Here is a 24,409-nt window from a genome sequence, read left to right as displayed (position 1 = left end):
CAGTCAGGTAAGGAGCTAACATGTCAGCTAAAAAGCCACGCAACGTTTCGTGGTCTCAATAGCGTGAATTATGTCTCTTTATAAGAGTATGGATGCAGATATACATGTTGGCTACAATATTCGAATATGTCATGATAACCATTTTTACCTAAAATGGGTAATTTGTAAGCGGTTGTCGAAAGCCCTCATAATAATAAGATATTTTTGGTACGTTTTTGAAAAAAATGTTGTTAAATTGGAACATCATTAAAAACTATTGGACTAGTTCCACGTTTTGAGATTTCGTCTTCTTTAGTAAGATGCTCATGATAAAAAGATTGTAATACCTAGGATATATCAATATTAAAAAAACGGACCTAATAAATACATCAAATGACGCTGAAAATGATTTATATTTTCACATTAGTTGCATAAATGTAATATTCCATGAAACTAAACAGAAATAGCTATTTATCGGGTTATACTGTTTAATATAATCGACTGTAAGTAGTAGCACTGATTCTTTGTTAATAATGTTAAAGCAAATCATTGGAAAGTGGTTAGAAAAATGTTTAAGACAAATACATTTTAACCAGCGCTTGATGTTCATGAAAAGTTATACGTTCGAAATTCGTTATTAAAAGTACAGCGTGTTCGTTAGGTATAATTAAATAAATACCATATATATCTTTCGGGATATAATACATAGTGACTCTCGAACTGTACTGACCACGTCGGCTTTCGATCTTGGATGGCATAATTCTGCACGGTCTGCAATATTTAATATTCCCTGAACTGTCATTGATATTTTGTTGTTTATAAAATATATCTGTAACATTGTGTATGTAAAGTATGATTAAAATATTCATAAGCTTGTTGATGAAAAGATAATAGACTTAAACGGATTGGCATTTTAGATAACATATACACACTCACGTGAAATAAAAAAAATATCCATTAAGGTATTAAAGGCACCTTTTCACGTTTTGGTAAATTGACAGTATTAAAAAAAATATTTCAGATTCGCAAATTGTCGTTGTTGTCAGTGGTCTAAGCGTTTGACTTTTACTCCATGGTCAGTGGTTCGAGCCCAGTTGAAGGTAACTTTTTTCTTTCTTTAATATTAATCTTGTTTTTACTGGAGCTTTTTTGATCCATTGTTAACATTCATCGATATAAAGAATTTAATGACAAACTTCCATACATGCCAAATTCCGTGAAAAGGTCCCTTTAAAAGAAACACTATTTATATTTGGCACATTGATATTATATTGATACAATAATTGTTCCATATAGGACTTGGTGGTACCCCGCAAGTAAATTTTTTGTCAAAGAGTCCTAAGGTGGGGACTCATGTTTGCTGACGATAGTATCGCTTGTTTTCTAAATTTGTATTTTAAATAACTTCGCATATATGATTTTGTTATTGGAAGTTTCTCTGTCGATTGTGTTTGTATTCATTTTGATTTTTGATAATGTTAGGACATATGATCAGACATCATGTGCGTAATTGCCTATTATTGACTGGACTGCAAGTACGGAACCTTGAGAACATTAAACAGTTGGTTTTCTCCTCAAGCAAAAATTTTCGGCATAGCTGTTTAACGCCACTTTTGACCATAGATGACCTTCATTCATGATAGGTCCGAAATGAATAAATCCTAATTGTGCGTTGGCTAATAATACAAAAATCACCGTTAACATTGGATGCATATCATTTGAACTGAAATATGAATATATTGTAAATAACATGTAAATTACAATAAATTAAAAACTGTCATGATACAAAAATCCTCTTTACACTACATCGAAACGTTTCTCCTTAGGTTACGAAGCAGTATAGCTTTAATCACATGTCTGTAACGTTAAAAGAAGCTATTGTTTACATGCCGTAGCGGTCACACTAAACACTACAAAAACAGGCTAGATTGCACTTTACCGGTACGCAGTTGTTTACCACTATCGACAAAGCGGGGGTTTGGGTGCGGTAGCCCCCGATACTAAGGACATATATAGGTGTTGGAAATATATCTGTCTTTGATTTATTCTAATCCATATTTGCGTTTATTAGTGTAAATATGTTTCTTTGTACTTTGTTTTGTTCATTTGTTATATAAAGTTCTGTCTTTCTGCAAAAAATTCATATCACTATGATGCATGCAATATTGAGTCTTTTATGTTTACATTCTACTAACATCTTTACACATTATAACACATTATCTTTTATTTTATTTCAACATTATGTTCATAGTATTTCAGTGGCGAATATGTTTTCTTTTCCTATTGAAACTAATGTATTACTCGTTCAATTATGAAAACTCAGTCATTACAATACTTATTTACAATAAAACATGCAATTTCACCTCTTCTTGCTCTTCATTTCTTATTTGTTAATACAGTAAAATATATTATCTTATTATCACTCACTACCTTCATTAAAATACATGGTCGCTTCATTCCATCTCCTTTCACTGGTCGCAAACATTACACCATCAACGTCGTATATCTTTTTAAAGATATTTCTTGTTTAGCTAATCATCAGGCCGTTCATACGATATTGTTAGCGATGTTTTGTAACGCAACACTTAATCATATCAAATGCATTTTATTAAATACAGTAGACAATTAATGCCTTGATACATCTGTATCATATTAATACCTTGTTAAGTATGAATTAAGAACATTTACAGAAAAATGATACGAATAATTATGTTAACATAGCAAACAATAAAATATATGATTGTTTGTATAACCAATTGAAATTTAAATATTTATATTGAAAACTTAAAACCCCAAAAGAAACTAGAAGAAACAACTAATTTACATTCATATGTAAACATATTTAACAAACAATCACATTAATGCTCTATAATGTACAATATCTGAGGATGTTTTGTTCATGTGCTTTTATTTCATGGGAAGTTGCATGTCAGCATGTCTTTTTCCGTACATGATGATGGCGAACTATTAAAATACAGGGCAAGGTAATATCGGTTTTTAATGTAAAACCATATAATTATCCGTTATAGGCTGCAATACAGAACGTCTTGTCTAGAAATGAAGGTGTCCTGGTGATCCGAACACTTAAAGGGGCCTTTTCACAGATTTTGGCATAGTTGAAGTTTGTCATTAAATGCTTTATATTGATAAATGTAAACATTGGATCTTAAAAGCTCCAGTAAAAAATCAAGAATAATAAAAAAAAAAGTAGCCGGTACCAGGGCTCGAACCAGTGACCCCCGGAGTCCTGGGGTTAGTCTGAAGTAAAAACGCATTAGCCCTCTCGGCTATTCCGTCGGGTATACACAGATAAAGTATTTTATACCTCATATAAGTAATCTTCGTAGTTTTGTACATCTAAACGACAACAGAACTCTCCAAATTATTCAATCGTTTCGCGTTGCAACGCTTTATAAGTTTTAGGTTTTCAAATCGTCAATAGATACATATATTGGCTATATTGGACTATGGTAAATGTTCAGTAATACTGTTTCCTCACAAATATCATAACTAAAACGAAAATCTGCGAATCTGAAACAACTTTTTTCAATTTTGACAATTTACCAAACCGTGAAAAGATCCCTTTAACTTACAAAGGCCATGCGATAAAACATCTGTATTTCGTGCTAGCAAAGCTTAAAATGATAAGGCTATAATGGTATTATAGCGTTAAACAAAGGTCCAAATTATAATTATTCTGCTTGGATCGACAAACAGCGCTTAACGTTTGTATCACCAATGTATTCTACTACCACAATTGGCTTCATAGTCAAAGGACGTCCATAAAGTTTGAAAAATATTACATTATAAAATAAGTCCATACATACTTTGTGTTTTATTTTGAAGGTTATATCAACGCGATTGTTCAAAACCTTGCTATACAAATTCTGTATCTTTTATCTACATATCTTAGCCGATGCGATTTAAATTATTTAAGTATTGACACTATTTTATTTCCCCCTATTCAGCAAACGAACTACAACTTCCAACTACGGTTACTTTAAGGTCATTCGTGAGTAACTATATGAAACGTAAGCTAGAACAGGCGTTGGGAAACATCTAGAACGTGGCTTTTATAGAGGTCCTACATAACCATATAGAATCTTGCAACGATGACTTTTTACTCACTGATTGAAGGGCCCATCTTGACGTTATTTCGCTATGTGAATACGTCCACCATTAAGCATCTAGATACACCTTCATCTTTGGTCTAAGCTGACAGATTAATTATAATTGCATTTTTTTGCGGCAGCATTGTATTGGTATCGGCTAATGAGGTAACCACATAACTGGGGTGTAACAAAGGTTCAAATAGCAGAGCAAAGTTATTTTTTTTTATAGCGGAACGTTGTACATTTTATTTACATATTTAGAAATTAAATAATCAAGTTATTTTTTCCTGTGTTGTAAGGCCCAGCCTACCTGTTGTAGCTGATGGTAACACGATTGATCTCCTAACAAAACCTGACATAAAAGATGAGCCGGATGGTAGTAGAAAGTTCTCTCTGTAAGTTTATTTATCCTGTGATTTGAAATAATAAGCGTTCACTATATACAATGATCACATTTGCAGTACAATACTATTTGTACATTACCAAGATAATACTCGATACAACAGGACTAAATGTGTTTTTTTCCATTTAAACCATCTTTAAGAGAAATTTAGCACTTACGTACACGATATATATTACTAATACATTTTTAGTTCTCATTTAAAGGTGTATTCCGAACTACGTGTTAGAGTTATTTTCGATTTTCACAAAAAGTACATATAAATTTCCGATTAAGGTTTGCAAAAGTTTATTGACAACTATTATTGATGAAACGGTTAAATTGTCATAACCGTGATGATATTTTTCCACTACCAATATACCAACTATGGTTGACTGTATTGTGCTACATTTACATTGTACATAATATAAGCATTTAGGCCTAGCGGATAATTTTTACAAACGTCATTTTAAAGCATTTATTTTTGCATCAATACAAATATTGTCCTTGTTCGGTGTGAACACTTTATAGCAACAACATATACATACTTATCTTTATAATGTTTATGTTAACACGGTTATGTACTCTTTATCGTAGCTATATTAATATGCCTTTTAAGTTATTAAATATCCATGTTTTAACTTGTCTAACTGTTATTAGTTTGTTTACTTCCAAAGTTGATTCATTTTAATTGATGTGCTACTTGAACTATTTTTTTGCATTTACATATTCACAGATAGGAAAACAGGGTCATGCATTCCAAATAGAAAATTCACATAAAACTCACCACATTATAACACATAGCTTTTTTTTTTAATTGCAAAGATTATACACAATACAAAAAATGAACCTTACATTTATCAAGTTTTAAAAACGCTTGTTTGTTTAAAACTCAAAGTGTTAGAGCGTTAAATATTGCTAAGATTATTCCAAAAAAAGCTATTTTCGCAAGAACATACATTTGTTATGAAATGTATCCTTTAACTGCAAAGTACTTCATCTCAAAGAAGTGATATATCAACATTGTAAACCGTTAATATTTCTTGATTACTATTTATATCTGTTCAAAACAGTATACTCTAAACTTATGATGGTTCTACCACCATTCTAAAATGAAGAAAATGATCACGAAGGCATGTGGTAACCTACTCGAATAATGTACTGTCTTCAATGTTCGAGATAAAAGCAATGCTGTCTGAGATCAAATATGTTGCGAATATAGAACGCGAACTTAGCGTGTCATAGAATGTTCTAAAGTGTCGTGAAGCTTGTATTATTAAGTGTGATATATATACATGACATATCTATATTACATCCCACTGTTGATAAGGATGTCCAAAACGACTTAATTCCCTCCGTGACCCTATTTTGTTTCGCATGTGATAATGTGACGTGACCGTGATCGTGAGTTTGCCTGACCGCCTTATCCTAAATATGATCAACATATGTATAACATTTACATAAAATTATTTTAAAGGAACATTTAATCAACATCAGAGTATATATTACATATTTAAATAGCCCGTCTAGTGTTGAAGATATATATATTGAGCAAGTCTATCGCATTTAGACAATGGTCTCAATCAGAAAACGAGCCAATTGTCATAATACTCTTTAAATAAGTATTTTGTAAAAGGAGCAGACAAAAAGGGGACACAGATGAAGAGGCTTAATTATGTAACTGTAAAGGGCGACCTTCACCTTTGGCTGGCCTGTAAGCCCTAAGGTTCTGCTCATTGTCCCAATGATCTAAACAACTGAACCACATTTTATCAAACTAATAAATAAGGAATAGGAGGCATGGGGCGGACACGAAACAGAGATTAAAATATGGGACATCCAATTACAAGATCTCGTAAAACCCCTAAAGGATGGAACAAAGAAAATAAATAAAGAAAGAAATAAATCAATAATTTGAAAAAATAATGGAGATATAGAGAAGATCCCGAAATTCGGCTCATACGTCTGACCTTCAAGTGTGACCTTGTCCACGAGCCGACCTGAATAACTTTTGCCTTCTGCAAATTGTCTTAATTTAACTTTTTAGCCAAGTTTTCAAAAATCATTATAATGATATAGAAAATATGGTGCGGACTAAATGTTGGTTTGACGTTGAGCCGATGCGGCTGATGTCTGTAAAACATGTCTTTTATGCCAACTTTCATGAAAATCACAATGAGCGGACGCGAAAATGGAGGAAATGGAGGTTAAACATGTTGACCATTACATGTGACCTTGACATTGAACCAGCAACATGACCTGTTCATATTGTCGCTATAACCTATTGTAATTTAGCAAACTTTATTGAAATTCCGTCTAATTGTCATGAAGACATGAGGGGTATACGAAAATCAGTAAGCGACTGCTTGTCGTGTACACTTTCGGAAGAAATTAATTTCTGTCAGCTCCCTCTCTCAGCGCGGCGGGGGATAAATGAAGAGGTGCATTTCGTGATAGATTGGTATATTTAACGCTTTTTTTTAAAATGTAGAGTGTTCCTTTATATGATAAGTCAAGCACAATATGCGTGTAATTATTAAACAATAGGTAAATGATGTACACATATGCATCTGAATACAAAGATATTTTACATTTAAATACACTGCGAGGACTATGATTAATCACATTATATAACGTTGTATTATTAGTATTACTGAATAGGATCTTTCTCAGAGTTGTGTATATAGTACAGCGGACTAAAGTTAAAAACCTTCAAAATTACGCTGTGCGCGAGGAATACCGATGTCGGCGGCACCACGGGGAACGTACAACATATCATCGACATATTTACCTACGAGCACTATAAAGCGTGTACAAAAACTGCACCAAGCAGTGTACGTCAGATCATAGAACCATTTAAGTGACTACTCTCAAAGTCATATGGTCGAACTGGATCACACAGTCGAGAAATACCGGACGCTGATCTTTACCATAATTACAACTTTGACTGTAGCAAAAGTGTGAGTCGGCCACACACCTTAATATGAAATACGTGGCATAGTAAATTTAAGTATAAATAAGAAACATATTTTATATATGCCAATTAGAATATATCTGGTGGTTACAAGGTAGAAATCCGTCTCTTTTGCGCTTTAAAAATAAAAAATAAACGCATTTGTCGAAATGGACGTATACGTCTAGAAATCTTACTTTCGGTTTTAAAAGCGGTACCGTTTGAAAAATAACAGATAATTTGCTGAGTAGGCTATAGATTCTATTTTTATCTATGCCAATTAGAATATATTTGGTGGTTACAAGGTGAAATCTGTCTTTTTTGCTCTTTAAAACTTTAAAATAATCGCGTTTGTCGAAATGGACGTAAACGTATAGAAATCCTACTTTCGGTTAAAAAAAACAACTTGCTAACTTGGCTACAGATTTAATGACAATTGTGGACACTTTCAAATTGCATCTATATGTATTGATTAACATGTATTTTATTTCAAGGTGTGTGGCTTTAATATCCTTGAGAAAGATCATTATTTCATGTTTCAGAATAAATGGCGAGCCGCGTCCACTAAATTTAATCATAGATGAAAATGATAGCATGTCTAAAGCTGATGGCGATGCTTAAGGCCCTAACACCGTCATTTCCATGATTGCCTGGTGCGGCCACCCAACTTTCTATCGAAAGAGTTGTGTTATTGTCACTTTAAATCAATAGGAATTGCCTTATATTAGTCCCCAATACACATTTCCCATACTGATTACGTTCCTTCGTTGCTACTCAACAATATTCTATTTTATTATGACAACATAATGAATAAAGCAACATAGTTAACCTATGTAGTGGTCGATAATGTTCAAGATGATAAATCAACATATTACACTGTTGTTTTAACAAAACCAGAATTCAAATGCAGCGCGCGATATTGTTTGGGTTCATATAACTAATACTTCATAGTCTAATGATTTTAAAAAAGGTACTTATTATAATTCGAAAACAATCTCAAAATCATATTGTTCATTTTTCATTTAGCAAATTTTCCTTTTTTGTTTTTTTTTGTAAATAGCGTATTAAATGTAGCATATGTATTGCGACATTTAGTGGTCGATGCCGTTTTCATTAATAATCATGTCCTCTTTCATTGCTTCATAGGAACACTAAGTGTTTTATCTTTATAAATATCTTATATCATGTTGTATTCTGTTCATGTAAGATTCTATCGTAAAGCAAACAAAAGTCATTTGTGTCCGATAAAAAAGAGTGGATAGGTGGCCTAAATTTTTGTACTTAACTTTTAAAACGAATCATTATTGTATAAGACTTACAATAACATGAATAAATCTGTCAAGGCCCTCTGGAACAATATTTCTTGCATTTATTTAGTAAATTGAACGATAATTTAGTGAACATGATGACTGAGTGTAATACTCATTATCCCAAACTTAATAGTTAGTTTGTTAATTTTGGAAACTCAACCTGGAACAGCAAAACGTGGTCGGTACTTTCATGTAAAGAAGGGTCAGTCTTTTAGAAGAAACAAGCTGATGGCGCATTTTATATCATACACGGAGTAAGGGAATTCCATGTAGACATTAACTATTTAAACTGTATTTGCTCATGTTTTGTGTTTAATCAAAGAAACATCTATCTATCTATACAATAAAGATATAATAAATCATGCGCGCAAAATACGTTTGTGAGATAGATTGGTTAACGCAATTTTGTTTCGAAACAACGATGGTGGCTACCAGATAAGAGCAAACATTTGATAACAATGTTTTGTTAGGTCAAATGAGTGTCGCATAGGGAACGTGAATTTAGAATGTCTGGGTCGGACCTAGAATTATTGGCCGTATTTTACTTTTAAGCCACCTTTCCTATAATATAAGTCCTTCCATTTTATATTAACATTGATCGTAACACAATGCAATCGCTGTTTTGTGTGTGTAAAAATACCATTAATTGGCTTGTGACGAACAGAAATACACGTGATTATGCTAGCAACGTTTCAACAGCCTTTGGTCACACATACTTTACACACTTACGCAAACCATTTACCTACCCATTTTATGAGATTCGTGTATTTTTGTTTAAAACGTTTTCTGTGAGAAAGATTTTATTCATAGTTTAAATGTGCAAACAGTCTTGCAGACTGCTGATGTGAAATTTAATCGGGATCAAAATAATATTCCAACTATGAGGAAATTAAAACTAGTTCGCCGTCCGTTTTAGTTGGGAAATTAAGCTGTAATTTGAGTTCTTGTCAAGAGTAGGATTCGATGTAAACCCGATCTGCAACTATTTTAATGCAACCTATTTTTTAATACTGCGGCAGCATTAAATGGCAAAAAAACTGCTGTGGAGGACATTACTAACTAAAACGTTCTAATATAAAATAGAAATAATGCAAAATGTTGCTGTCTCGTTATATATAGTATGAAAACAAAAGCGAATGCATGTATGGTTTTGTATTGGGTCCCTTGTGTAAGGCAACATAAAATGCACAACATAAAAAAATTATTATAAACCGCTTTCTTGTCATCTTGAATATATCAACGGTGCAATGACATGATATATAATACAAAATTTATATAAAATATAAAATTTATGTAATGAAAAGAGGTGTAAATTACTTAGACATGATATATAATACAAAATTTATATAAAATATAAAATTTATGTAATGAAAAGAGGTGTAAATTACTTAGACAGCAAACTATCTTTGAGTTGCTTTGATCATTTAGGTTTCTCGTTGGCATATTTAACCATTTAATATACACGTATTTCATATTGAGTTTATAAATTATGAAAAAACACTGGCCACTTATTAAAATATGAATAAGGTGTGTTGAATATTGTTTTTGCATCTGATTGCAGGTGTACCGCATACGGAAAGGGAAATCGGCGTGTTTGTCAACTCATTATATACCTATATACATGTCAAATACGCTTTTGGTCCGGAAACTCAACGTTAGGATTTCAAACTGTTCAAATTATGATTGTCCTAATCATTAACTTGTCGTTCCTTTATAATTAAATAAACGTGAGCATATTCACTTAAAACAAAATTAAGACTTCGTTCAACCAACGTTATCTTTATAATTTCGGCAGGCGTTTAATGTCATGGAAACTTATATTAACTTTCGCTCGTTCGGTTTCTTTTTATCTGTCATTTATCTTAAATTTAGGACTTGACTAGGACCCAGCGTGTCAAAAACGATTATAACAGCAAACTTGACGGTTCATTCTGTGACATTAACTTGAACAGGTGAGTTAATAATATTATTCAAGTAGTTGCATGTATTCACATATTTTCAAATACTTGCATATAATAAAAAACATATTTGAAACAAACAACAACTCGTCTTAAACGTATGCTTAAGGACTACAGTAACTCAGGATAAGTTTGAAATTTTCAATATTCAGAACCCTCAAAGAGATAAAAAGCTTTTGGGAGTACTTCGTTTGCAATTCGTAGAACAATAATCCAATTTGATAATTTTATTTATTAATTAACTATCAGCTAAATGTTAAAATATGATAACCTTTGTTTAATATCTTACATGTTTTTATTTCATTTTTACGGCTTTTGATAGAAACAATATATATATTGTTTATTTAATAGCATGACATAATGATAGACTTTGATCACGATAATCCAGAATATATAGGAATACTGAAAATCCAAAAACATTATCGGAATAGAAATACTAGTTTAGTATTTAAGGCAAGTAAAATTGCCAATACATTACAAGACAATGACACAACAACACGACATTAAACATAAAAATGATTGAAGCTGCGGTCACCGCCTTCGAATGGTCAATGTTAATTATGGGTGGTTTAAACCGGTTGAATTTTTCATCGAAACTCACACTTAGCTCAGAATAACTAACTTACATACAAAGTGTACATACAAATTGACGTCATAGTGTTGTAATTTATTTACTATGTTGTGGTTAAGTACACAACAGAGCAACAGGATAACACTTTTGAGGTACGATGAAAAGATGTAAATCAAAACATCAACTAAATTCCTCCTTTATAGTACCAACCCAAGCTGAAACACATGCCGGCTCTTCTCATAATGTCTATAGGTAGGGTGAGAAGAAGCCCCTACAAATTATGTTTGAAATACATGGCAAATTAATTTTTATCAAACTTGGTGCTGGCATATTGAATTGCTAACCCAACTAATACGCATAGCACATAAAATAGTACTAGCATACACAATGTCATGGTAACCAATATGAAAAGACTACAGTGAACCTATTGACAGTGATACCCCTGAAATGTGTACATATACTCTGTTTATGTAATACGGGATGTGAACCAAAATTCAAAGCATACGCACATTTTAAAAAATGTACTTAAGGTACGGCCCGTCTGGAGCACTTATCTTATTAACTCGTAGACATTTTTGTTATCCCCAGTTTGTGACGTGGCGACGATCCAATATATAAAAGACAATTGACCATTGACCGCGAGGCTGACAGTTCGGTTTGAATTACTTTCATTGGTGAGTAATTTATACTATTTAAGAATTCATCTTCACTGCTGTATATTATTTGAAATCAATTAATATTCTTACCATGCACTGATCCATTGTTTCGTTATTCGAATAACGATTCTGAATGTTACGAATAAATCAAACTATTTCATAAACCTGTTTGAGATTTACATGAAATTAAGTGATAAGATTAAACACTTAAAACCTTTGATAATGACCAGTTGTTTATTAAATACATTAATGACTGCATACGATGAGTGGGTAAAATGTTCGCAATTGGTACCGCCATATTGAAATTATATTATTTAGGTTAACATTAACACATTTGACAATATCCATATAATGTTCTATTTACAAAATTCCAGTTCAAGACAAAACACAATGGGAGTCTGTATGCTTACTCTGGTAAGCAACTTGGATATTGAATTAATATTAATTTTGAAAAACGCATTATGGCACATTTTAAACAATATGATAATTTTTGCTAAACTGTTTGTTCATGAACTACATAAACAATTTATTTATTGAATAAAATTGTCAAAAATACAAAGAAAAAAGTTTATAGGCATGATCCATTATACGAATCGGATAACTATGTTGAGGTACACCTTTGAATAAACGCTGTTATTAATTGATTAATAATTTCAATTTAAGTTTAACACTTGTACTTGAGTGTGGGCAATATGTATCACATACCATATTATTTAATTCCATGATGAATATGTGACTGTTTCAGTAAGCGATTACAAAATGAAAAGTGAATACAGTCTAAAAGGAAGCAACGAAAAACAAAAGCATAATACATTTTAACCATGTAGATGAACACAAAGTTTTACAAGGAAAGATGCAAACTTAAAACCCATAGGGTATTAAAGCATTATATATATATATAAATATCTGGCTTGATATGTCTTTCATATTATGCCCATGAACATTTCTACAATATCTTTATATTTAGATCCCGTTGCTAATAGGAGCTACGTCAAGCTTTCTTCTGGATAGCTCTTGCTCACCAGGCGGTGTTTGTGCTTGTTCCAACAGTGATATACAATGCAACGGCAAAGGACTGACCGATGTTCCAGTTTTCAAAATTGCGGCTCCGATTAGTCGTCTTTATTTGACCAATAACAGCATTAACATTCTTAAAAACTATGCGTTCATCAGCTTGCAGGATTACGTTTCATATCCGGTTGAACTTGATTTCAGAAATAACAATATTTCTGTAATTGAAAATAATAGCTTTCAAGGATTGGACGATAAAGTATCTTTATTGCAACTTGATAATAACAATTTGCAGGTCATCCCTTTGGCTGTTGCCAATTTATCTAGAATCGAGTATCTGTTGTTGATGTTTAATCCCATTAAAACTTTAGATCAGAACGTTCTTCTAAGGATTGGGGACTCACTGAAAGAAATAAGTTTTTCGTTCGAACTATTCCAACATTGGCCAACCCAGCTCCATGTTTTGTTTAAATTACGAGCACTTTACGTCTCTAAATTTAATTCAACAATTCTAAGGATTTCCGATTTTCACTATATGACACAAATGTTACAGTTTAATACTTTTGAACTGTCAAATTCACGCTTAGAAGACTTTCCAGTGGGCATATGCGATCTCGACCATTTGAGCTATTTAAACCTAGCTTACAACTCGTTTAGCTACAGAACCAGGGACTTTTTCGGTGTTTGCCACACACCAAAATCCAATATAAAAAATGTCCATATGCACGGCAACAATTTTGATGTTCTTCCCGACTTTGGCAAAACATTTCCTTCGCTAATCACCCTTAACTTTTCACATAACTCCTTACGTTATATCGAGAGTGAACTAACACCAATGTCTTATTTAGAAACGTTCGACTTAGACTTTAACAAACTCGTACATTTTCCATCCGCTTTGTCCACATTGACTCGAAATCTGCGTACACTCAGAATACGTCATAATTCTATTATTGATATCGGTAACATGGACTTAATGACATTTTCATATTTACAGGAAATCAATCTTGATGGCAATCCTCTAGAATACATTGCTGCTTACGCATTCTCACACAACACTGCATTGCATACACTTACAATCGCTTCAACTCAACTAATTACAATTCCTTGCGCGCTTATGTCCATTGGACCCAGTCAAAGAATAGCCATTGACTTGTCGAACAATTCAATTGAATGTGATTGCAAAATGGGTTGTCTTTTGAACCTTAACCTTTCAAACTTTTCATTTCTTGGTGATCCTCAGTGCCTGCAAGGAAATTCTTTTGTTGAGTTTATTACAACTGTAATCAAAGCCAATGTCTGTCATGCTTAGAGACGTACTTTATTGTAAAAAACGTGATTTAATGCAAATGAACACAGTTACAATATACATGCACAATCAATGATTGCATGAACAGTTAATAGTATAAATGGCTAGTTACATAGGAGAAATATGGGTTTTATTAAGGCCTTTTTTTAGCGTGTACTTGTAACCAATGAAAAGTTTCATTATCATAATCCAGTAATGCCGCATAAAATCATGATTTCAGTGGTCGTCTTTTCGATTAAACGTCAGATTTTATGTTGATTTTAAAAACGCGTCCCTTAACTATTTCTTCTGTTATGTATGATTTAAGTATTTGAAATAATATCTGAAATATTAATCAATGGACATGTCTCAATGCACTTGTGGAACGTGTCAATACGTATTTTTACGAATTATATTTGCTTTCGTGTTGGCATAGTAAGTGTAGTTATGACATTTTAGTGTGTTTAGTTTTGCTACTATATGCATTTTGTATTGGCATAATAGTGTGTTTTGATTTGGAATTACAGTTTGTGTTATATTTTGCATTTGATATTATAGTGTGTTTTGATTATGGCATAATATTGCTATTTGATTGGGGAAAATTTATAGTATCATAACTGAATGGCAATTTTATATAAAAAAACACAAACTTAACGGATGAAGTTATAACTGATAACATATAAATATTGTAGTCAAATAATAATAATAATATGAGTCCATACATAAATTTGGGTTGCTTTGCTGGTGACATTTGTTTATTTCAGACGGCCCACTGTGTTATTGTATTAATCTTAATTAAATGAAATAAAACATAGCAATCATAACTTGCATTGTTGTTTCCAAAATATAGTAGCCGTGGTTTTATTTAGAAAAAGTGTGTGTGTTTCATTACAAATTACTCCACCAAATGCATTTTTGTTACACACTGCAGTTCCCAAATGTTCAATCAATGAAACGTTTCGTTATTGACTTGTTATGTAATGCTTGCTTCGTCTTGATTGATAACTATGATCTTAGTGGCTATGTAACATATTTTCAAAAAGTTATGTGATTGCATTTAATTGACTAAGCTGTATAGAGCAACTATGACAACTTTAATAAAACATACTATTAATAACTAGTGTGGTATAATTTATTGCTTCCAAAATAATAGTATGTGTTCATAAAAATATCGAAATTTTTGTTTAACAAACAGAAACACTTCTCGTGCTTGAACTCAGTAAATCTAGTAGCACTGCAATACTTTTATCAATATGAGCGAAATGCACAAGATTGCGCACTTTTGTAATATCGGAACTGCTGGTGTTAGCATTTAAGTGCCCAAGTATTTGTATGCGTGACTTGGAATCCAAGTGGGACCATGCGCCAAACAGTTTTGCTACCAAATACATGTATATGCTTTTTAAAACTACCTGCAATTTTCTTAATACATGAGCTATTAAATATATGCACACTGTACATGTCAACAGGCGCAAATCAACAGCAGCAAATTAAACTAGTACTGATATACGTGTATTTGATGGCTGGTTTATACGTCTTTTTATGAAATGACCTAGTATCAGTAGCAGCAGAAATATTAATATCAATTAAAGGGTCACGGCATGTTTCAATCTACTGCGTAAATCCAAAGAAGCCATACTATTTTATTAACAAGATCAGATGGGACATGGCAATATTCTCATACCTCCCCTACCGTCGAAAGTAATGACGTGAACTTAAACCACCCCTACACACGCAAGTTGCAATAAGAAGTGCAAGTGGATCTTCTGGCGTATCGGCCAGCGTTGATTAAGTCCAGCCTTTGCAATGGTGGAGTCTGGTCAGGAGCTACGCTGTCCGCTATAAAATCGCACAAGGCTGCATGGTCTCATTAGGTATCTCCTGACCAGAATAGGAGATGCGCAGGCTGTACTATAACAACGCCAGCCGCATATGGCATAAGACCCGTTTTCGTATGACGCGGGTCTATAGTCTCATTGCGTATTGTAAATCTAAGCACAATACTTTTGAATAGAAATTTGAAGTCAAACTGTCGGCAGCCTTGTCAGGCTTTCAGTTACGATTTCCACACGGGCTGACCGTGTACGGCAAACTTTGGTGGTTAGATACTTAAACGATTTCCCTTAAACGATCAGGACACTATACTATCTCGGTAGTCTGTTATGTCTTCCCCTGACGATTTAGTGACCGAGTACTGACCCTTAATTATGCAAGATCGATGTGAACGCGTATTGTAACTGGGCACACATTTTTGTTTATGTGTAGTATACAAACGCAGAGAGTAGTCCAGAATTTCTTACACTCAAAATTGTTATATCCCTATACGGTGTAATTGAGAATTCTTGTGTACGCATCTATACGCAATCATGGGTTATTCGACAAATATGTATTATGTCTCATCATAATTATATTGTGTTCAAATATTAAATTGTGTTGACGTGTACATTGGGACAAGTGCATTCAATACTCGAATGATACAGTGGCACATTATGTGATTGTGCTTTTCATATTGGATTGAATATGTGTGACAGTTAGCTAGTGTTTAGTTTATAGTTTTTTAATTATTATAATTGAGCACGAAATAATCGGTTATGTTTAAAATATGACGACATTCAGTATGGATAGTAATAATGTATTCCTTAGATTTTTAGATACGCTTTATGCCATGTATAAACAGGTATTGGTTATGCAATTAAATGCATATTTAAATAGTAGGGAAATTAAATTGATTATTTTGTATTAAAAATCAACAATGATGTCTATGTTTATGTAATGAAATATGGTATTCACGATTTTAATTACATGATTTTGTTATTTATAATTTTCATTATTGGTATTATAATAGTCATAATGCAATTGTTTTATTTTTTCTTCCGCCCCAGTGTCTTGTAGGTTCATTGCGTTGAAACCTGCTACAACGGAAAATGCCAAGCACGGCGCTAATAACTTAATTGACTTATTGTCGTGGTTGTTTGTCGCTTTGATTTGTTGGCCGGATTACCGACTTTGCGTTTAAAACCCTTCAGGATGACAAATGTGACACATCTGAGGCCCCCCAAAAGAACATCTTTAATGAGATATTTCAGCGTTGTGCTGTTTTGGTTCCAACAAATTTGTCATATTATCGCCAGTACTTAATTCTTGGCGCGGTTGTTCGTTTGATGGCCGCATTAACACAAGAACAACGCATACGCGCGTCGTTACGATTAATCAATTACACTAATAACTCCAAGGATGTAGGTCATTTTTATATTTACATATAGTGAATATAAATAATACATTACACGTCTTACCTCATCCCTACCAATACTTATTTTTCTGAATCTTAATATAGATACCTAAATAGGCCTTTTTGAGAAAGGTACCGATGGGTTGATTGAGCAGTTATTTAGGATAACATTTCTTCTAAAGTTCATTATCAAATATTTATGCGAAACCTATTTCGCCTACAAGAACGGGTTCGGCGACGAGTAGTTTAAAACAACCAGTTTATTTAAACATTTTTTTCTATCAATCAAAACTATCAAACATCATCAAGGCCTAGTATCACGAACATACTTAAGTCGATATTTTGACTCAACTTTGAGATTTTGCTCAATTGTTGAGATGAGTTTAAAACCTGAGAACGTTCGTGATACTAGGCCCTTGTGTCTCATTTCAAAGCCACACGCAGTATCCATTAACAATACTGCATACATTTGTTAAACTGCTAAATACGTGATACTCACACGCGATAAGACAATTGTTCAATTTAAAGATGAATTACTTTTTTTTAATGTCTCATTGAAAATACTTCAGTATATATATATATAGGTTTATCGGTAAAAAAATAAGTCAAATGCGTTTATTGATCAAAGGTATATAACAAAGTATATGTATTATAATATATATAATATAATGTGTATAATTAGTTCATTACATTGAAAACCCTCTACGATGGCTTTTAAAATAAACAACTTATTACCAACACACAGTACCTTTAATACACTGATATAATGAATATTACAGATACAAAACCATAACCACACACATAGACAATTTTGCATGCGAATCAAATTCGTTGAAATTTGTTACACTATGAATATTTATATATGTTTCGTTTGCCATATATGAGAAATATTTCCCCGTAGTTTAATCTAACATCAAATTGTGGAAAAGGTTTTTAAGTGACACTATAGAAAATATCATAGATACATGCATATGAATTTCATTTGTGCTATTTGGTGCAATTACCAACATCAATACGGCCCCGATCTTTCGACTATTCTTAGGTCGGCTGTTTGAAAGATTTCTTTACCATTGTTAAGTATAGGGTGTTGTTGAAACTCTTATGTTTGTGGTTAAATCAACGTAGTCTCTTTTAAAGCTTGAATATTTTTTCAAATAATGCATTTTCGGAAAATCAGGGCCTGATAACAAACATATAACAAGTATTGGACTCTTAATGACTTTGTCATTGATAATAAAAGTGAACTATCCAATGGATTATTAACCAAATAAACTACGATACAATACGCTTATTAAACCTCAAATTTAAAAACTTAATTAATTCAGTTCTCAAAAGGAGTAAGATTATAAGAAGTATGACAATAAGAAAACTCTTAATTAATTCAGTTCTCAGAATGAGTAAGATAATAATGAATATGACAATAAGAAAACTCTTAATTAATTCAGTATTCAGAATGAGTAAGATTATAAGGAATATGACAATAAGGAAACTCTTAATTAATTCAGTACTCAGAAGGAGTAAGATTATAAGAAGTATCACAGTAAGAAAACTCTTTTACTTGACAATAAATTGACAGCGAGAATTACGAAATATTAAATTTAATGTGAATCCAAAACAAAAACCGATGCAGTATATTTTAATGTTCATTGATATCAATGTAATGTGTATAGCTCAATTCACACGATTAATTAAAAACGGTCGTCCCCCCCTCCCCCCATCCCCCCCCCAAAAAAAAAAAGAAAACAAAGAATAAAAATAAAAATAACTGTAATCTGTCAATTTGTTATTCATAACATAAATATCGTCAAAATGATTCAAAAATTACAACAGACTCACTTATTTATAAAAGCATCACAGGTCTATCCCTTTCATTTCTTACCCACATATAATATTCTACATAACAATGGCATTTGTAAAAATAACAAAATATATTATCCGAAACATGAATACATATCTGTTCTCGCGCTACACATATAACAGCACATTCTGGATTCATTGTTATATCTTATATTTAATTATTACACTCTAAGTTATTTTGCTAAACAGTTTTTGATAACTGTTGTAATAAAATGGGTAATAGGGAGACTAGACTCTGTGCACGTAAGGATTTTTTCAAAGGTAATTCGTGACAAGTCCATGCTGTCAAAACACTTCAATGCACAGGTGCAATTGAAAGCATTGTTCGAGAGATGAACGTTTAAGTGAGGACTCGAAAAAGTAGACAAGGCACAGGGGACAGTTGATAGTTTGGTAGATTTTAGAGATAATGTTTCCAAACCCGGTAGACTTCTAAATGCTAGTGATCCAATATATTCAAGTGGGTTACAAACGAGATACAGATGCTGAAGATGCGACAGTGACATGAGTACCGCATTATCAATGTCAATAATAACGTTATTGCGCATGCTCAGTGTCAAGAGATTAGGAGCTAGTGACCCAAGATTAAAGGGAATGTGTATAAGTGTATTATTATCCAAATAAAGGTTTTGTAACTTTGGCATTTGAGTTAATTCATTTGTTACATATCTGATTTTATTATCTGAAAAGTCTACAGTGTAAATGTTTGGAAATGTTTGGCCAATATTTGGAAGAACCTCAAAACTGTTCGATTGTATTACAAGATATCCCATAATAACCATTGTATGTCCGCAACCGCTAAAAAAATTATGGTTCGTGCAACAAAGGTGTTGTTTGCCAAATTTAAATGATATAATACTGGAAGCGAACATATTGATAAAGGAAATTCTTCTAGATATGAATGTGACAATTCTAATATCCCGAATTGTGAAAATGTAGCCATGTAGCTAAAGTCTGTCTGTTTTATTTGTGTAGAGTTAAATCCACTCGTATACATTGCTTGCATACCGACGAGATAACGAAATTGTGTTGGCCAGGTTATGAAGTTATTTTAACTGAAACTAAACTGTACAATGGAAGTGCCTATCTTTGCAAGTATAGAATGGTCTAAGTATTTTAGTTGATTGTTTATCATAAATAAAGTATCAATTCTGGTTAAATATGTCACTGAGTTTGGAATGGCCTCTAAGCTATTTGAATCCAGAGATAATCCGGTTATTTTATCTTCCAGGCCTTCAAAACACGTATCTTCCATGCGATGAATTAAATTGAAACTCAGATCAATGTACGTACTTGTTGGAACATATTGCCGTAGTGATAGAAATTCTCCGTTTTTCACCGACGTGATGTTGTTATGACTAATGTCAATCGTAAGTGATATTGTAGTTATTCCCTTGAGTAATGTTGAAGTCTGGAACATTTGAAATCCTAGTGTTGTTGCACAAAATTCGGTTGTTGGAGCACGAACACGTTGCTATGGTCAAGCAGTTGTTGTCGAGAAGAAATGCATTTGTCAACGTTATGTCGAACATAATCTGAAATTAATTAGGTAATAGTATGAAATTTTGGCAGCTATTGAGTGGGATACAATTATCATTATTATTCTTTTTCTTCTTCTTCTTCTTATTATTATTACTATAATTATTATTATTATTATTATTATTATTATCGTTTTTGATTATTAAGCCTCGTGTGTATGGTTAATTATGACTTCATAGCGCTGGCTCGTACGACTCAAACGACCTTAAAACATCGACAATTACTCAGTCTGATTTGTGAATGTATAACTGGTCATCATCAGTGTTTTAACACATGAAAATGTTTCATTAAGGATCATTAATATACCCATGTGCTCTTTGTGGTGATATAAAATGAATTCAGCTTATTAGTCTTTTTTCCAATGCGATATAAGATAATATTTACGCAATTTGCTATACTGATATTTGTGCATTGCTTATATTTATTTTAACCATTAAATGTACATAATTTTATCAGTCGATACAAGAAACACTATGTAATGTTTAAATGGTATCATAAAATATGGCAAAAAATTCAATATGCTTTTTTAGTGCGATTGCAGTAAAATAATTTCAAACGCCTATATCCGTATGCAAAATAACGGTATATACTTAAACAGCGCTTACCAATAGGAATACACGCAGCGGCATTGCAAAAACTTATCGTTCACAGCCCTCGGTTAAAGCGACCTATACCTTTAAAGGATTAAGGATGATAACATTTTAAGAGGAACTTTAAATGTTTTTTTTTAATAATTTAGTGATTACACATTTATAAGAAGGTATGTGATTACATATTTATTGGCGCAGTGAATACACGTATACTTATTTTTTCAAATATTATTTTTAAGTTCATATTTAAATTGTTTGCATTTAATGGCTCGATTACTCCCCAAACATAAAACACAAGTAGACGCATCACCGTCTTAATTGAAACACTAACCAGTCAACATGTACAACTGCAATATCCTTATTAATAGTGGTTAAGCCAAATCACCATAATTATATTCGAAAAGCTGAACACTGCTTTCAAAACAGTTACCTTATCGTTCCGGTGAGGAAATTGTATGTGAACAGGAAGCTATCGACAAACCTCAATAGATAACATAAGGCAATGCAAATGTATATCAAGGGTCCCAATGGTATTTAAAAAACTATCCTGCTAGAAAAAAACAACAATGAGTATATACATACTTATTTGCATTAATAGCAAAGTTAACGCTGCAGCGTTGTTTTGCTTAACCGCTTGTTGGAAATGTCACACCATGCTTTAAGGTAATATATGTACTAGTTGTCAAATGGTTTATCACATATTCAGAGAAACATCACTTTTTTCCACTGTCTGCTCTTCCATACTCAAATGTATAGATCAAGGTCGTTGTTTTTCGTTGTGTTTTTATAAATGAGAGTATTACGTTAAACATAATATCATATTACTACGACCTTGTGCTATTTTTTCTACCCGCTTATCAGAAACTAGAATACGAGAACAAGGCGTGCGAGAACACTACTTTAAAAGTGGGACTGAACATTGAACATTTTATTCACACTTACGTCTTTATTTCATATCCTACATGCTGGTCACTATGTGATTTAAAAAAATAATTGAGCATGTTTTGACGTTATTTCAGTTTTAGGTTATCATGTTAACTTATTGCAACTCTAGACAGGAAATATATATTGTGTTAAGGAAAACTGTTAACTCGAAATATAATCGTAAAATGTCGCGGATAATCTTTACATTATTCGAACACATTTTCTTTGTTAATTTTAGGTAAATTCATAAATAAATACTATTTCGAATTCGGAATATTATTGTTAGGTTTTCCTCTTTTTTAAAGCTTAACAAGATAATACAGACTTGGCCAACTTAACTTGTTTATATCCGATTTATATGCCCAGAAAAATAATGATCTAAAGTATCAAAATGAGTTTTAAAGACTAAGTGTATATCCACGTAAGATATGAGGTCAACATGCTGTTAGATCTGATGGGATCAGTAAGTACGAACAATCGTTCTAATGAGCATTTGAAAACGATGGTTTTGTCCAAAGAAAATGCCTTGATTGTATATTGACAAGGTCCTGACTGTACATGCAACCATAATTTCGTCGAGTATTGGAACACGGAATATGCATGCACTTTTGTTTATGAAAACAGTGTCGCAATAAAATTACATATCGTACGCTCGATGTGTTAGAAATTGTCAAATCAACAATGTTCAACAATGTAGAGTTCATGGTTTTATTTTAGACGCTTCATAAATATTACGTGCGTATGAGGAGATCTTGAAAGCAATCGAAAACATACTTTAAACATATATCGTACAAGTGATATTGAATTTACTCTTGCAGTGTTCGCACTCACTATATGCTATGTGTCGCTTTTGTTGCTTTCACGTGAACAACACGCGTAACGTGTAGCGAATATGATTTGACTTATACAAATCATCTAACCGGAAGAATACAAATCATCTAACCGGAAGATTTACTTGTTCGTCAAACGCCGAATACCTTTAATAACCTGTTATCAAATCGTGCGGTTACATCAGCATGAGGATAAATATGAATAGCTCAACTGATTAAAATTGAGGTCATCGATATGAAAATGTCCGTCATGGCGAAATTCTTACAATGCGGCACATTTCTTATCCTGGCATAGTTCACTTCATAATGCTAAAATTTTCAATACATTTGAACATGTGTTTTTTTATCAACAGGATGGCATTTAGGAAATGGTTCCGAGTTTAACATTTCAACTAGGGTCAACTAATTAGAACGGTCTATGCAAAGCATTAAGTGGTGAAGCGTGTGTAAAGACATGACAAACACAAAGACACCAGTTCCTTATAATGGAATCTGATTTGTTTGCAAGAACAACTAAGAATGTGTGCTAAAATTTAAGAGTTATTTGTGCAAATTCACTATATGATTTAATCTATTCTCGATTCGAACGTAATGTACCTAATAAATTTACTCCATTCTTTCGTTGTATTGAAGATAATAGATCGTTATTTATCAACTCGTGCAGATTATTCCTAAGCTCAATACGTTTTTGTTTGTATTTGGGTCGAATATATATCCATAAAAAAACACTTCCTAAGTTATTTGGTTTTAAGCGTCGGTTGTCTCTTACGTATACACCATAAGACTCTGAAGCGCAAATAATAATTATTCGCCTGAATACGATATTTGTTTATTACTTGTTTTGTATTCGATATGTTGTGCTTTGCAATAGGTCGATGGTGATTATGAAATATATATTGAGACCTTTAAGTTGTCTACCCTGATTATTCACCTGAAATTTCAATTCGTATTATTTAGTATGCTAATATAAAAAGTTTAGTAAATGTACTAAAATTGGTCGTACCAAACAAAACACCTTCCACAGACTACATAATTAAAGGCGTTCTAATTCGGTACAGACAAGTATACGATACCAATTAAATGTCCTATAATAGTTTTTTTTCAAATCAATTTGGTAATGTTAGTTACATCACCAGTCATCCCATTGGTTATCTCACTGGTATTCGAACACGCACCTATATGAACAGACAGAAAACGTAAATACTCGGCTCTTCTAGCATGTAATT

The 24,409-nt window shown here is 32.5% G+C and overlaps 1 protein-coding gene and 1 long non-coding RNA gene across 2 annotated transcripts; one reads left to right on the top strand and one right to left on the bottom strand.

The window, feature by feature from the left end:
• The first annotated feature begins 10,588 nt into the window (after positions 1-10,588).
• LOC127870230 (leucine-rich repeat-containing G-protein coupled receptor 4-like) lies at positions 10,589-16,923 on the top strand. The gene is made up of 4 exons (XM_052412875.1): positions 10,589-10,685; positions 11,851-11,936; positions 12,293-12,332; positions 12,886-16,923. Exons 3-4 carry the CDS (start codon positions 12,309-12,311, stop codon positions 14,236-14,238), a joined length of 1,377 nt encoding a protein of 458 aa, XP_052268835.1. The 5' UTR covers positions 10,589-10,685; positions 11,851-11,936; positions 12,293-12,308; the 3' UTR covers positions 14,239-16,923.
• Positions 16,924-20,407: 3,484 nt separating this feature from the next.
• Positions 20,408-21,895, bottom strand: LOC127870229 (uncharacterized). The gene is made up of 3 exons (XR_008044710.1): positions 21,761-21,895; positions 21,445-21,513; positions 20,408-20,835 (listed from the first exon to the last, which is right to left on the bottom strand). It is a non-coding gene; the product is annotated as an uncharacterized LOC127870229 (long non-coding RNA).
• Between the last annotated feature and the right edge of the window lie 2,514 nt (positions 21,896-24,409).

This window comes from Dreissena polymorpha, chromosome 2 (assembly GCF_020536995.1).
Source record: "Dreissena polymorpha isolate Duluth1 chromosome 2, UMN_Dpol_1.0, whole genome shotgun sequence".
Classification (NCBI taxonomy): Eukaryota; Metazoa; Mollusca; class Bivalvia; order Myida; family Dreissenidae; genus Dreissena; species Dreissena polymorpha.
The sequence above is the reverse complement of the archived record's forward strand: the minus strand, read 5'-3'. Positions and strand labels throughout refer to the sequence as shown.

What these genes read in the sequence shown, in the direction of transcription:
- LOC127870230 (XM_052412875.1), top strand. Translation starts at nt 12,309, where the DNA reads ATGGGAGTCTGTATGCTTACTCTG. An exon ending in GAGTCTGTATGCTTACTCTG is followed by an intron (nt 12,333 to 12,885) that starts GTAAGCAACTTG and finishes CTTTATATTTAG; the next exon opens with ATCCCGTTGCTAATAGGAGC.